Source organism: Carcharhinus amblyrhynchos, unplaced genomic scaffold, assembly GCF_965287045.1.
Source record: "Carcharhinus amblyrhynchos unplaced genomic scaffold, sCarAmb.v2.hapA scaffold_90, whole genome shotgun sequence".
Classification (NCBI taxonomy): Eukaryota; Metazoa; Chordata; class Chondrichthyes; order Carcharhiniformes; family Carcharhinidae; genus Carcharhinus; species Carcharhinus amblyrhynchos.
In genome coordinates this window covers 574659-590768 of record NW_027649830.1, presented here as the reverse complement: position 1 = coordinate 590768, position 16110 = coordinate 574659, and the positions used below count along the sequence as shown (strand labels likewise).

Sequence of the window (16110 nt, the reverse complement as noted above, 5' to 3'; positions counted from 1 at the left end):
GAAAAAAAAAGGGGGCATGGACAAGTTGGGCCGATGAGCCTGTTTCCATGCTGTAAATCTCTATGACTCTATACCATTGCCAATTCCATGACCTGCATAAAGACTGACAAGCCTGGCAATGACAATCTGCCAAATAAAGCTGAAATAAAAGCCGCATTGAGTGGAGTATGCCAGCTTACGGTGCCCTGAGTAGAGAACAGCACTGCATTCTCGCCTACAGCTACACTTTATTCCATACAGGGTTAATTTGGTAGGTTGCTGTACCAGACATTCTAGTATTGCCAAGACGAGTTTTTGGGGGTGGGGGAATTTGCTAATATTGCAGATGGGTTTTGGGGTGGTGAGGGGGGAACAAGATAGTGGTGGGCATCACGGAAAGTGAGGACAAACAGAGAAAGAGATGGTTGCAAATTAGCAAAGACGGCTCGAAGTTTTATTGCTGTGAGCGATGCTTTGGGAGACAGAGAATGAAAGGAAGCACGTGATGGATCAAATGCACAAATCTCACTTACCGAGCAGGAAGAGAGATGGCCCATAATACTCTGCATTGCTAATGATGTGTTTGAGTGAGGTAGGCAGGGAGCCATCCATTACTGAAAGATAAATGACATGGAGAGAAATTAAAAGAAGCACTGTTGCTGCATTATAGTGAAGCGACAAGTCTGCACTGTACCCTCGCGACTGAAAGGTCGACTGGCCCAGCTCAGACAGAGGCAGACGGTAGCACGGGTTATGAGCACAGCTCCTCAATTCCTGGCTTCTGTACATGGCTGTGCAGCACAGCCATTTATAAAGCTGCTGAAGGCACAGGCGGGAGTGCGGATGCAAAAGCGGCTGACAAAATTCTTATTGATGAAGGCACAGAACTCATCAGGGCAAATTTGCAAATGCAAAGGGAGCAACAATTTGTACTGCACAAGAAGAGTCTGTTGATCAGCTAGCAAGTAGGTTTCACTTGGTAGAGGTGTTACCATGGAGAATGCACCAGGGAATTGTAAACTGCCAAGCTTTTGTCTAAATTCAAACCTTCAGAGTCAACCAACCTGCTTTTGAATTTGAGCAAGATTTTGGCAGTAAACCATTCCCTGGTCCATTCGCCATGGCACCTCCTCTACCAATTGGAGTCCACTTGCCAACCATTCAGCACCCTCTTCTCATGCAATACAAATTGCCGTTCCTTTTGTATTCAACATTCTTGCGAGTCCCGATGTGTGCAAGATGGGAAACTTCGACGTCCTGTTTCTTGGAAGGTAGGTGGAGTTAAGATATAGATCTAATTGAAAGGTGGAACAGACCCGAGGGGCGGTTCAGCCTCTCTTTTCCTTCCTTGATTTTTAAAAAATATTTCTCAGTGTCACAATTCAGCTTACATTAACACTGCAATGAAGTTACTGTGAAATTCCCCTAATCACCACACTCCGGCACCTGTTTAGGTACACTTAGGGAGAATTTAGCACAGCCCAATGCACCTAACCAGCACATCTTTCAGATTGTGGGAGGAAACCAGAGCACCCAGAGGAAACCCAAGCAGACACAGGGAGAATGTGCATACTCTGCACAGGCAGTGACTGAAGCTGGGTCCCTGGCATTGTGAGGCAGCAGTGCTAACCACTGTGCAACCCTGTGATGTTGACCAAGCACTGAACAACAGGCAGGGCCTCATTCCACTCAAAATAAACAGCAGGGGCTTCCAGCAGCAAGAATCTCAATCACATCCACAAATGACAAATTCACACTTGTGTGGCATCTTGCACACCTCAAAATATATGAAAGCCAACTGACATTCCTGGGAGTGCTGTCATGTTAGCCGATTTGCATCTGGCAATAACCGAAGGTGAGGTGAATGGTCCACTAGTCAGTCTGTTTACAGTGGTGTTGGCTGACGGAGGAATCACTGGCAAATTGTGCCACTGGATCTTTGACACACACAGAGAGCAGATGGGGCCTCAGGTTCGTGCTACATCTGACAGTCCCTCAGTGCTGCAATGGACTTGCAGTCTGGATCAGGTGGAGTGGGATGTGACCTTCTGCCTCTTGAAATCAGAGCGCTAACAACAGGGGCAATTTTATTTTAAAGTTGCTTTACAATGTGCAGGGGACCTCTACCAGAGGTTGTCCACAATCCTGCCTCAGTAGTGTGGTGCACCAGATTTAAAAAAATAAATGCTTATAGATACAATTGGACTGGCTGTTTGTTTTCAGAAGGTTAAGGACCATGAAGAGGACACCTTACCATGCCGAATGCTGTCCGAGAACGCTGGATCTTGAATGGCCTTCTTCAGGAAGTTGAGCATAGATTTCAATAGGGCTGCACGCTGCGGGATGCACTGAACCCCTGCAAGAGGGAAGGAAAGTGCTTTTACATGCAGCCTTTTAGCATCACTACATCCCAAAACATATCTATGATCAGGAATTACCCTTTAAACTAGGGTTTCACTGTGACAGGCAAATTGGACACAGCAAGATCCCTCAAAATCCACAATGTGACAATGACAGGCTGAGGGATTAATGTTTAAAAATTTACCTCACACCACTGACAGAAGCAACATTTACAACACTGACACCCTGCCCCAGCATCTTGTGATATTAACCCAGCTGAAGAGACACCCTCATGCTCAACACACAAAAGGGTCAGCTCAGCTAGCACCTCTTACCAGTTCTTGGTGGGTATGCTGTGATAGTATTGGGCCCTCGCAACTCCACATCTGGCCTGGGCTCAGCGGCCGAAGTTGAAGGAGCCGGACTGCTCTCCATTACGATATCCGAAACTGCAGGAGGGGAAGTGAACGCCAGTTACAACAACAATCAAAGAGAATTGGGGTAGATAGAACCGTACAACCTCACCAACCCCTCCAACCCACCTATTGAAAAGCCCAGACCAAACATTGGAACCTTAACATTACAGGTAGGCTGTTCAGGAAGCTCCCACTAAAACCTCTCATTTTACTAAAGGTCAGTAGGTATAGGATCAAACCTAATCAGGCTTTCCTCATAAGATACGCCCTTTGTCCCAGGACTCAGCTGAGTGAACATTTTCTGGACTGTTTCTGATGCAATTGTGTCATGTTTTCAAACAAGGAGATCAAAATTATACTGAATATTCCAGATGTGGCCTCATGTCTCAGCCAGCACACTTGATGGCTTGGTCAGTATAGAAGGCCACACAACAATATCGCAGATACATTAAAAGCAATAACAGATTATGGCAGAACACAGTGAATATTATAGAGTTCAAACTCAGGACTCAACATCCTGAAAACAAAATAGGACATGTTTCAGGATAGAACAAGCATTGCTGCCAATGAATAGGAGGCCACTAGTAGCTGCAGTAATCAACACGCAAGACAACAAAGGCAAGAAAGCTCGCAATTGTCATGCACCATTCACGATCTCCACACGATCTAAAGCACTTCCCAGTTGCAAAGCTGGGAAGCAAAGATGAGCAGTTACCTTCCGAATCTGTCTCCATCTCTTCACCCTCCTGAGTTGTGCTCGATCTCTGAATCTTTGGCTTGATGACGAATGGGCACTCCTTCCTGCAAATATCAACTTCGTGCTTTGAGAAAGAAAGAGAATAATGATGAAACAGGCTGCTCGCGTAAAACATCCTCCAAAATTAATGTTAAAACACATAGAGCGAGCATTACTCTGTATCTAACCCCATGCTGTACCTGTCCTGGGAGTGTTTGATGGGGGGGGACAGTGTAGAGGGAGCTTTACTCTGTATCTAACCCCGTGCTGTACCTGTCCTGGGAGTGTTTGATGGGGACAGTGTAGAGGGAGTTTTACTCTGTATGTAACTGCATGCTTCTAAACGCCGAACAATTTGGACTACATGGGATCCTAGTGCACAGGCGGACACAAATCAGCCAATAATGCCTGTACTAGCTCTTTGAAAAAGCGAACCAATACATTCCCTCATTCTTTCCCTACATGGAAGCCATTTAGCCCCTCTCGAGCCTGTTGCACAGGAGGTCCAAACAGACCCTATTCAGCCTGTTCCAAAGGAACAGAAGGCCATTCAGCCCCTCGAGCTGTTAATGGCATCACGGCTGATCTGTACCTGAACTCCATCCATTTACCCCAATGCCACATCCTTCAATATTTTCGTGAGCTAAAATTTCTACCCAATGCCTTTCTGACAACTGATTTTGCTATTGCTTCCCTCACACTTTCAGGCAGAACGTAACTCATTATGATCATTATGATTCTATCTTTTAGAATAGAATGCAACTCAAAACACCTCCCATCAGCACACTAGAAATACAAATGTAGGTGTACCTCCAGCCGGTTGATGAATACGGCCAGTCCACTGTGCGACTGGAAGGCTGCCATGTCCAGGTTGGTGATGAGGTCAACCACTCGGACAGCCCTGGTCACAAAAGTAATCTGATCCTGCTCATCGCCGAGATATTTGATCACCTAGGGAAAGCAAGGAAGGAAGAAGAATGCAATTAAGTTATTGTATCATACCTCACCTACTCTGTTAACATTAACCCATAGAAATCAGTGCACAAATCCACAGCTGTAGCTACTGGACTTCCCATGGCATCACTTGTGTGTCACAGAGATACGGAAATACACCACCACCAAGTGGGCACAGCTTGCAACTCGAGTCACTGGGAACTGTTTCATATTGACAGCAAAGAGCCTGTAAAAATCTGGGAAGATGGGTGGCATTGTCGTAATGTCACTGGACTAGCAATCCAGTGGTCCAAAGTAACACTCTGGGGGACAGGGGTTCAATTCCCTCTACAGGAACAGGTGGAATTTTAATTCAGTTGATAAAATGTGGAATTAAAAGCTAAGTCACAGTAATGATGACCATGAAACTACCATCAATTGTCAGGAAAACCCATCTTCTTCAATACATCTTTTAGGAAAGGACTCTTGCTGGCCTTACCCAGTCTGGCCTACGTGATTCCAATATGGCTAAATTTGAACTGGTCTCTGAAAAGGCTGCAGCAAGACACTTAGTTTAAGGAGCAATTAGGGATGGGCAACAAAATTTGGTTCTGCCAGTGACACCCACACAAAAGAATAAATTAAAGGCCCTAACAACCATACACTTTTGATAGGAAATATGAATGTACGGAAGATTCGAAATGCAGCAGGTACTTTTAGCCCAGTTGTTCCTTTGGGTGGCTTCCCTTGGGTAAAAGGCATCAGATTAATGGCTCATCCCCCGGAAATTAAAAAACAGACACAACATTGGACCTTATCTGCCTGTAAAGCCGAGGCACAAGATGCACTAGGTTGTTAAGCTCAAATATAAATACGGTGCAAGGCCATCCTATCCACACTGAAGGACAATTGTTTGGGGTAATCTAACGAGGTTTATTGTCAGGTAGTGGAATTCATCTCATGCACAGGTAAATGACAACTCTGAGGCAACTCAGCCAGGGTCAGCACAATCGTGTGTGTGATGATGTACAGAGGCTAAACTAGCAGATTCTTTCCCAAAATAGCAGCCCAGCCCCGGGTGACAAAAAGACAACAGACTGGCCAAGAAGAACCTGAACACTTCGAATGCAGGAGTTGGATCCTAAATCCACACAAAGCGGCTTTCCAACTCAGTTGCTGTTGTCAGAAGGCACTCTGATCCCATTAACAATGAGACCATTCCGTGCGCGTTGGTGCAGGAGGGATGCAAGGTGCACTGAGATCCAAGGCAGAATCACAGAATGATACGGAGGCATTCAGTGCATCTTCAGTGAAATAGCAACTCAATGCTGTTCACTCCCTGGCTCTTTCTCTATTGTCCTGCAATTTAGGGTTACCCAATTTGCTTTTGAAAGTCACATTCAATCTGTTTCCACTGCCTTTTCAGAAAGCACATTTCAGCTCACAATTTGCTTTATCGTTTTCTTCCCTCTCTCTCGTTGCTTCCGGTACTTGGTGTTTTTTTGCCACTTTCTGTTTACTGACCCTGCTACCATCAAAGAGAATTCTTCCTCATTTACTCTATCCAAGCTATTCACGATTTTTGATGCGTTGATCAAATCCCTCTGGATTAGGGCAGCAACCTCTGGATTGCTTCCCGTGCCACATGTAGTAAGGCTAGGAACAGGGAGATAGTGCAGCTGAACACGTGGGTAAAGAACTGGTGCAGGAGGGAGGGTTTCAGAAAACAGCCTCAAGTCCCTCAACCTTTCCTCATAAAACCTTCCCACCATGCTAGACAAACCCAGGTAAATCTGTTCTGCACCCTTTCCAATGATTTCACATCCTTCCTATAATGTGGCAACCAAAACAGTACGCAATACTCCAAGTGCGGCCATACCAGAGTTTTGTACAGCTGCAACATGACCTCATGGCTCCGAAACTCAAGCCCTCTACCAATAAAAGCTAACACACCGTACGCCTTCTTAACAACCCTATCAACCAGGGTGCCAACTTTCAGGGATCCATGCACATGGATATGGAGATCTCTGCTCATCCACACAATCAATTATCTTGCCATTAGCCCAGTACTCTGTATTCCTATTACTCCTTCCGTTCATGTCCATTTAGAAAGACAAGGGCAGCAGTTACCTGGGAACAACACCACCTGGAGGTTCCCCTCCAACCCACTCACCATCCTCACTTGGAAATATATCATTATTTCTTCACTGTCACTGGGTCAAAGTCCTGTAACTCCTTCCCTAACAGGACTATGAATGTACTACATCGGTTCAGAAAGGCAGCTAATTACTAACTTCTCAAGGGCAACTACAGATGGGCGATAAATGCTGAGCCTAGGCAACACAGTGACGGTGGTTAGCACTGCTGTCTCTCAGCGCCAGGGACTTGGGTTCGATTCTGGGCTTGGATCTGTCTGCACACTCCCCCGTGTCTGAGTGGGTTTTCTCCAGATGCTCTGGTTTCCTCCCACAGTCCAAAAAACGTGCTGGTTAGGGTGCATTGGCTCTGTTAAATTCTCCCTCAGTGTACCCAAACAGGCGCTGGAGTGTGGCGACTTAGGGGGTTTTCATAGAATCATAGAACCTTACAGTGCATAAAGAGGCCATTCAGCCCATTGAGTCTGCACCAACCACAATCCCACCCAGATGCTAACCCCATATCCCTACATATTTTACCCACTAATCCCTCTAACCTATGCATCTCAGGACACTAAGGGACAATATTAGCATGGCCAATCAACCTAACCAGCACATCTTTGGACTGTGGGAGGAAACCGGAGCACCCTGAGGAAACCCACGCAGACACGAGGAGAGTGTGCAAACTCCACACAGTGACCCGAGCCAGGAATTAAACCCAGGTCTCTGGAGCTGTGAAGCAGCAGTGCTAACCACTGTGCTACCATGCCACCCATTTTTCATAGTAACTTCATTGCGGTGTTAATGTAAACCGACTTGTGACACTAATAAATAAACCTAAACTTAGCCAGCAATGTCTACATCCCCTAAATGAATGGGAAAAAAAGATTGCAGCATTACATACATCTGTCTCTTACCGACTAGCCCAATGACCGAACAGACTCTCTTTATAAATGCTCTAAGCATGTCATTAAACTATGCATTGTAACAATATAACTGGCAGGGTTCTGAGGAATGTGGAGAAATCTTGGGGTTCATATCCACAGATCTCTGAAGGTTGCCACTCAAAAGGACAGAGCCGTGAAGGAGGCTTATAGTGTGTTAGCGTTTATTAACAGGGGATTTGAGTTTAAGAGTTGTGGGGTTATGCTGCAACTATACCGGACCTTGGTGAGACCACATTTAGAATATTGTGTTCAGTTCTGGTCACCTCACTATAAGGAGGATGTGGAAGCATTGGAGAGAGTGCAGAGGAGATTTACCAGGATGCTGCCTGGTTTGGAGGGTAGGTCTTATGAGGAAAGGTTGAGGGAGCTGGGGCTTTTCTCTTTAGAGCAGAGGAGGATGAGAGGTGACTTAATAGACGTTTATAAGATGATGAGGGGGATAGATAGAGTGGACGTGCAGAGACTAATTCCTCAGGTGGATGTAGTTGTTACTAGGGGGCATAACTATAAGGTTCATGGTGGGAGATATAGGAGGGATGTCCAAGGTAGATTCCTTACCCAGATGGTGGTTGGGGTGTGGAATACACTGCCTGCTGTGACAGTGGAGTCGGACACTTCAGGGACTTTCAAGCGGTTATTAGATAGGTATATGGAGTACACCAGAATGATAGGGAGTGGGATAGCTTGATCTTAGGTTTGGACATAGCTCAGCACAACATTAAGGGCCAAAGGGCCTGTACTGTTCTACATTCTATGATTAATATACCAGGTACAAAACGTTTGTGAACAAAGATCTATAAAGGCTGAGATAACAGGCAGGCAGGTCTATTTCCTTTTCTTCAGGACGGCAGGTTAAGTGGAGCTCAGAAGAGAATACTCCGACAACCCTTTGCTGTGCCACACCAAAAGACATCTTACCTTGAGTAAAGCTTCCATCATTCCACAGGAGACCAAAGCTTCACCACCAGCATCATAACTCGCCAGGTGGTAGAGAAACGAAAACAGTGCTGTCGCAAACTGATGAGGATATGGCTCCATGGATGGATCTATCAGAGAAGGAGAGAAGCAATCTGCACTTAGCAACATTTTACTTCAAATCTTGTGGCTAATTATTCAGTGAAGGGAAGCGATTACCAGGTCAATATTTAATTGGTCACTTCTAGTTCAACAGGGAAAAAAAAAATCACACCAACTATAAACTTCCCTGAGTAATAAACTCAGTCTAGGCCCCTTACAGTCAGAAACAGGAGAATTCGTAACAGGGAATAAAGAAATGGTGAGGAACTAAATTTGTACTTTGCTTCAGTCTTCACTAAAGAAGACATGAATAATGTTCCAGAAGTTCTGAGAGAAACATGTTTTAGAGAGGAGCTGAAGGAAACCAGGATTAGTAGAGAAAGGGTTTGATGGAAATTGATGGGATTGAAGGAAGATAAATCTCCAGGACCTGATTTCATCCCAAGGTACTAAGTGGCCCTGGAAATAGTAGATTCATTGGTGATCATTTTCCAAAATCCTCTGGGCTGCTTCCTACAGATTGGTGGGGAGCTAATGTAAGCCTGCTATTCAAAAAAGGGTGGTAGAGGGGAAAACAGAGAATTATAGACCAATGAGTCTAATGTTGTTACTGGGGGAAAGTCTATTAACGAAGATGTCATTATTGAGCATTTGGAAGGCAGTGGGATAATCAAAGTCAGCATGGATTTACAAAAGGAAAATTATGCTTGACGAATCTATTGGAATTTTTTTTAAGGATGTAATTAATTGAGTTGACCATGGAGAACCAGTGGATGTGGTTTATTAGATTTTCAGAAGGCTTTCAACAAGATCTTACGTAGCAGGCTACTATGTAAAGCTAAAGCAGGTGGGATTGCAGGTAATGTCTTGAGATGGATAGAAAGCTGGTTAGCAGATAGGAAGCAAAGAGTTGGCATAAATGGGTCTGTTTCCGAATGGCAAGCAGTGACTTGTGGGTTCTGCAGGGATCTGTGCTAGGATTCCAACTATTCACATTAAATAATAATGATTTAGAAGAGGGAACTGAATACATTAACTCCAAATTTGCAGATGATACAAAGTTGGATGGGGGGAGGGTGAGCTGTGAGGAGGATACAGAGATGCTTCAGTGTGATTTGGACAGGCTGAGTGTGTGGGAATCTGCATGGCAGATGCAGTTTAATGTGGATAAATGTGAAGTTATCCACTTTGGAACAATAACAGGAAGACAGATCATTGAATGGGTGTAAATTGAGACAGGTGGATACTCAGCAAGTCTGTAGAGTCCTCGTACATCAGTCACTGAAAGTAAGCGCACAGATACAGCAGGCAAGTGGTATGCTGGCCTTCACAGCGTGAGGTGAGTGACCAGAACTGTGTGTGGAGTCTGCACGTTCACCCCGTCTGCATGAATTTCTTCCAGGTGCTCCGGTTTCCTCCCACAGTCCAGAGATGTGCAGGTCAGGTGGATTAGCCATGTTAAATTGCTCCTTAGAATCAGAGTAACTGGCAGGGTAAATATGTGTGGTGATAAGGTTAGGATCTGGGTGGGATTGTTGTTGATGCAGATTGAATGGGCCAAATGGCCTCCTTCTGCACTGTAGGGATTCTGTGATTCTATAAGAGGATTTGAATGCAGGAATAGGGATGTTTTACTGCAATTGTACAGGGCATTAGTGAGACCACATCTGGAGTATTGTGTACAGTCTTGGTGTCTTTAACTGAGGAAGGATGTCCTTGCTATAGAGGGAGCACAGCGAAGGTTTACCAGGCTGATTCCTGGATGGCAGGTCTGTCATATGAGGAGAGACTAAGCGGGTTGGGATTATATTCACTGGAGTTTAGAAGAAAGGAGATAGAACATAGAACATTACAGCGCAGAACAGGCCCTTCGGCCCACGATGTTGCGCCGACCAGTTACAAAACAATGACCCACTAACCTAAACCAATCCCTTCTCGTCCATAAACCTATCCACGGATCTCTTAAACGCCCCCAAACTAGGCGCATTTACAACTGCAGCAGGCAGGGCATTCCAATCCCTCACCACCCTCTGGGTAAAGAACCTACCCCTGACATCCGTCCTATAACTACCCCCCCTTAATTTAAAGCCATGCCCCCTTGTGCTAGATTTCTCCATCAGAGGAAAAAGGCTATTACTATCCACCCTATCTAAACCTCTAATCATCTTATATGTTTCAATAAGATCCCCTCTTAGCCGCCTTCTTTCCAGCGAAAACAACCCCAAATCCCTCAGCCTCTCCTCATAGGACCTCCCCTCCATACCAGGCAACATCCTGGTAAACCTCCTCTGCACCCTCTCCAAAGCCTCCACATCCTTCCTGTAATGTGGGGACCAGAACTGCACACAATACTCCAAGTGCGGCCGCACCAGAGTTGTGTACAGTTGCAACATGACGCTGCGACTCCTAAATTCAATCCCCCTACCAATAAACGCCAAGACATCGTATGCCTTCTTAACAACCTTATCTACTTGACTCCCAACTTTCAGGGATCTATGTACACATACACCTAGATCCCTCTGCTCATCCACACTAGATCTCACAAACTATAAAAGTTTAACAGTGTTAGACAGGGTAGATTCAGAAAGAATGTTCCCGATGGTGGGGGGAGTCCAGAGCTTGGGGTCAGAGTTTGAGGATAAGGAGTAAACCTTTTAGGACTGAGTTGGGGAGAAATTTCTTCACCCAGAGGGCGGTGAATGTGTGGAATTCACTCCCACAGAAACAGTGCTGCAGCAAGCCAGTGTTTCCCCTTCCTCTCCAATTACCTCTCATTCACAGAATCCCAGGTGAACCTCAAGTTTTTAAAAACACAACAGCAGGAAAGAGGGGAAGTTTCAGAAAACACTCACCAATCATGGCTTGGATACAGTTCCGCACTAGCACCGGTAGAAAGCCATGGTACGATGCTGTTCCTGTGCAGTCTATGATACTGCTCAGCTTAGGTGTCCTTTCCAAATGAACTATCGACGTCAATGTCCTCAAAGAAGCGGCTTTAATGTCCTGTCAAAGAGGGAAGAACAACGGATGAAGGAGGGGACAATTCTCACTGAAACTAGGCAAATCATGACCTGGTGCTTTACAATATCCTAACTCCACTCAGTTCAGATTCCTATAGCGTGGGAAATTGCCATATTGTGGCAATAGTGCCTTCAGCTGCATGCCGAGTGAAGTCCTGCCCAAAGCATCCAGGCCTGCCCACCATTTCATTCAGTTACATGGCCTTCAAGGGGGAGTGGGTTGTTGGGTCTGCAAGAAGCTCAGTACTTGGAGGAAGAGGCCAAACCCTAATGGCAGCCCAGTGCCACAAGCCAAGCAGACCACAGACCCAACACGGTGCACGAGGAGGCTGTTCGGCCCATTGTGTCTTTGAACGAGCAATTCACCCAGTGCCTGCCATCACCCCTACAGCCACATCCCTCTAACCCTGCACATTCCTCCTTTTCAGATAAGTCCAGCTGAATGTCTTGATAAAACTATGCACCACAGAGTCAGCCAGTGCATTCCTAACCCAAAGAGCTCGCTATGTGAAAAAACTCCCCTTCATTTCATTATTGCTTCTTTTCCTATTTACTTTAAGCCTGTGTCCTCTTGTCTTCCATCCTTTCTACTCACTCCAGACCCCTCATGGTTTTGAACACCTCTATCAAACCTCTCAACCTTCTTTTCTCGAAGGAAAAGAGTCCTGATCTTTCCAATCTATTGTCATAACTGAAGTTCCTCATCTTCGGATCCACTTGTGAATCTTTAGTGCGGCACAGCGTTGCCTCAGTGCCAGCGACCCGGGTTCAATTACAGCCTCGGGTCACCGTCAGAGTGAAGTTTCCTCTGGGTGCTCCGGTTTCTACCCACAGTCTCGTTATGTGGATTGGCCTTGTTAAATTGCTCCTCAGTGTCTAGGGGCATTAACAGGGTACATATATGAGGTTGCACGGATAGGGTTGGGTGGGATTGTTGTCGCTGCAGGCTCAATGGGCCAAATGGCCTCTTCCTGCACTATAGGGATTCTATGATTGTCTGCACCCTCTCTAATGCTTTCAACTCCTTCCTGAAGGGCGAAACCTAGAACTGGACACAATACTCCAATTGAGGACAGAGAACCTATTTCTTCTTGCTCCAGGTTGGACTCAGGAGACTCAAGAAGGTAAAATGCTCCGTTCAAGAACAGGAGTCGATCTACTCTCCTCATAACAGTTCACTGTGGCCAATCCTATCTCCTGGGGGTACAGATTTTATGGAGCACCCACAGGTTCATCAACCATTCAGGGCCTGGTTCATCCAGGCCAAATGTGTCCTGCACCTACCCAAGGCCATCTCCCACCCAAAGGAATCTGGAGCAGCCTGACTGGGTCAGGGATGCTGAAGCCAGCTGCAACAGCATCAGTGTCAAGCTAAGTGAGTACAGGCGGGGGGAGGTGAGGGGGATCAAATTACAGCATCCCAGGGCTCTGCACTGAGCGTTACTCCTGTCTTCCCCCCAGGCTTTCCTGCTCTCTATTACCAGTTCAAACTTATTCCTGCCCCAACTCCTGGCCTTTCAGCATAACTATGGAATTGATTCAGAGAGCAACATAAAAACACGTTTCTGACACAAGTGCCTTTAAAACATCAGCAAGACACTTGGATAGTAATTCTTCCATTGGACAGACACAGCATGGGTTCATGAAAGGAAGGTCACGTTTGACGGATTTGGTGGAATTCTCTGAGAACATTACATGTGCGGTGGACAATGAGGAACCTGTGGATGTGGTGTATCCGGAGCTCCAGAAGACATCTGACAAGGTGCCACACAAAAAACTGCTGAAGATAAAGGTGCACAGTGTAACGGGTCATGTATTAGCGTGGATAGAGGATTGGTTAACTAACAGAAAGCAAAGAGTGGGGGCAAATGGATGTGTTTCTGGTTAGCGATCAGTGACTAGTGATGTGCCTCAGAGATCAGTGTTGGCATCATAATTGTTTACAATTTACATAGATGATTTGGAGTCGGGGACTGAGTGCAGTGTATCAAAGTTCGTAGATCACACCAAGATGAGTGGCAGAGCAAAGTGTGCAGAAAGCACTGAACGTCTGCAAAGGGATATAGATAATCTAAGTGAGTGGGCGAGGGTCTGGCAGATGGAATACAATGTTTGTAAATGTGAGGTCATCCATTTTGGTAGGAATAACAGCAAAATGGACTATTATTTAAATGGTAAAAAATTGCAGCATGCTGCTGTGCAGAGGGATCTGGGTGTCCTTGTGCAGGAATCACAAGGAGTTGGTTTGCAGGTGCAGCAGGTAATTAAGGCAGCAAATGGAATTTTATCCTTCATTGCTAGAGGGATGGAGTTTAAAAACAGCGAGGTTATGTTGCAGCTGTATAAGGTGCTGGTGGGGCCACACCTGGAGTACTGTGTACAGTTTTGGTCACCTTACTTAAGTAAGGATATACTGGCACTGGAGGGGGTGCAGAGAAGATTCACTAGGTTGATTCCGGAGTTGAGAGGGTTGGCTTATGAGGACAGACTGAGTAAACTGGGGATATACTCATTGGAATTCAGGAGAATGAGGGGAGATCTTTTGGAAACATATAAGATTATGAAGGAATAGATAAGATAGAAGCAGGGAAGTTGTTTCCACTGGCGGGTGGAACTAGAACTAGGGGGAATAGCCTCAAAATAAGGGGGAGCAGATTTAGCACTGAGTTGTGGAGGAACTTCTTCACACAAAGGTTATGAATCTGTGGAATTCCCAGCCCAGTGAAGCAGTTGAGGCCATCTCATTGAATGTTTTTAAGGCGAGATAGATTTTTGAACAGTAAAGGAATTAAGGTTTATGGTGAGCGGGCGGATAAGTGGAACTGAGTCCATAAAAAGATCAGCCATGATCTCATTGAATGGTGGAGCAGGCTCAAGGGACCAGACGGCCCACTCCTGCTCCTAGTTCTTACATTATACTCACCATAAGTTGTTTGTCTGGAATCTGTAGAACATCCACCAGCTCCTCTATCAAACCGTTGTATAATATACTATTGGCAGATTCTTGGAGCGCATTGGAGTAAACTGGAGAAAAATCAGGGAGAACAGAGTCAGAAACTCTGGCTGATTATAAACCCATCCAGCACATCCTCCTCCCCCTCAAAGAGCTACTCAATAAAAGGCATTGCACCTGGTTTCTGGTTGAAACTTCAAGTCATTTCCTTCATTGGCAGCGGCAAGGCCTCCCTGCAGAAAGGCAGTACACAGAGGCTGCAGCTCTCCTTGCACTGTGCCTTCTACCAAAACCACTTAATATAAACCGCAGAATGAAATAAATCACCTCACAAAATGAACCAGGGCCTCTGTTGTAGGGAGGCAGTTCGATTCTTTAATCACATCTTATAGATGTGGTGTTTCCAGTGGGTTCTAACTGCTTGGATCAGGACCCCAATGGCTGAGCCTTTGCTCAGTCTCTGCAGCGTTATGCTGTCTCTCCCCTTGTCACCGCTGTTGTTTCAGCCTCCTGCCTAAATAAGTTGAAAATCAGAGTGGGGGTGGGGACAGAGACCTGTGGCTGACCATCCGCCCACAGACCAGTGCCAAAATAACTCGGTGTTGCTCTTGACGTACATCAACCCGCCGGCAACTCGTCCAGAACACGAGAGTCGCAAGTCGAGATGAGAGTGGATCTCGTGCGAAAGCTGATGGATACCACACCGCCTCACTTGCTTGAGCCTACCCAAGGGCACAGGTACTGCTGCTCTACCTAGCCCAGGTGCCGCCACACAAACATAGTAGATAACCACCTCCAAGTAGGATTATTTCTGGGGCATTGAGAACAACAGAGGTTGAGTGGCTTCTTGTGAGAGCTCACGTTAAACCTCCCGAAGGCGGCAAGGAAAACAACCTACTTAAAGGCCGGCAGTGAACAAAGCACACCATCCACACACAATCTTTAAAAAGCCCATACACAGAGCCGAGATGTGTACCCCCCACCCCAGTGGAACACACTCCATACCCTTCAAACCAATCCACCTCTCCATGGCACATCTCCTGGTTGACTGCAAACTCACCGATCACCACCTGGAAACTTATCCAAGCAGTGAAGCCCCAGCATCAACCAAAATCTGGGCAGTCCACAGCTGCACGAGGCTGGGCCAGGAGCAGCTACCTGCTCCAGAAGTGGAACAGGGGCTACAGCTCAAACTCTGATTGTGGTCAGTCATGCCACAGCATTGCCCGGCACCCGAGTTCCTGCCCTCGAGAGATCTGTTCCTGGTGGCATCACAACCGTTCACACTGCATCAACTGCAGTTGTTGAATGGACTGTTAACCTCAACAGCCAACTTTAACTGTGTGTGTTATGGCTGGGGAAGCAAAGTGCTTATGGTGACTTACCTAATATAGAGATAGCATGTAGCCTAGCCTGTACTGCTTGCAGTCTTTTTTTATGATTTGAGAAGCCGTGTGCTAGCCGTATGTGTGTAAACAGTAGCATCTGTCACAAAACAAACAGGCATCATCAAACAGTGTTAAAAACACAACCATTATTCCGTATTTGTCTCATTTGTTCATGGAGTGTGGGAGTCATGAGCATTTACTGCCCATTCTGCACAGCCTTGGAGTCTCAGTGTGACACCTTCTGGC

At 46.0% G+C, this 16110-nt stretch overlaps 1 protein-coding gene across 8 annotated transcripts in view; it reads right to left on the bottom strand.

The window, feature by feature from the left end:
- huwe1 (HECT, UBA and WWE domain containing E3 ubiquitin protein ligase 1) overlaps positions 1 to 16110 on the bottom strand; it is a 273934-nt gene that overhangs the window by 158847 nt on the left and 98977 nt on the right. For all 8 annotated transcript variants that reach the window (XM_080182805.1, XM_080182808.1, XM_080182807.1 and 5 more), the window contains 9 exons: positions 15862 to 15961; positions 14447 to 14547; positions 11356 to 11506; positions 8405 to 8532; positions 4282 to 4422; positions 3451 to 3556; positions 2655 to 2768; positions 2234 to 2335; positions 513 to 593 (listed from right to left, as the gene is read on the bottom strand). In XM_080182805.1, coding sequence (XP_080038931.1) covers positions 513 to 593; positions 2234 to 2335; positions 2655 to 2768; positions 3451 to 3556; positions 4282 to 4422; positions 8405 to 8532; positions 11356 to 11506; positions 14447 to 14547; positions 15862 to 15961 — 1024 coding nt within the window. The remainder of the gene's footprint in view (positions 1 to 512; positions 594 to 2233; positions 2336 to 2654; positions 2769 to 3450; positions 3557 to 4281; positions 4423 to 8404; positions 8533 to 11355; positions 11507 to 14446; positions 14548 to 15861; positions 15962 to 16110) is intronic.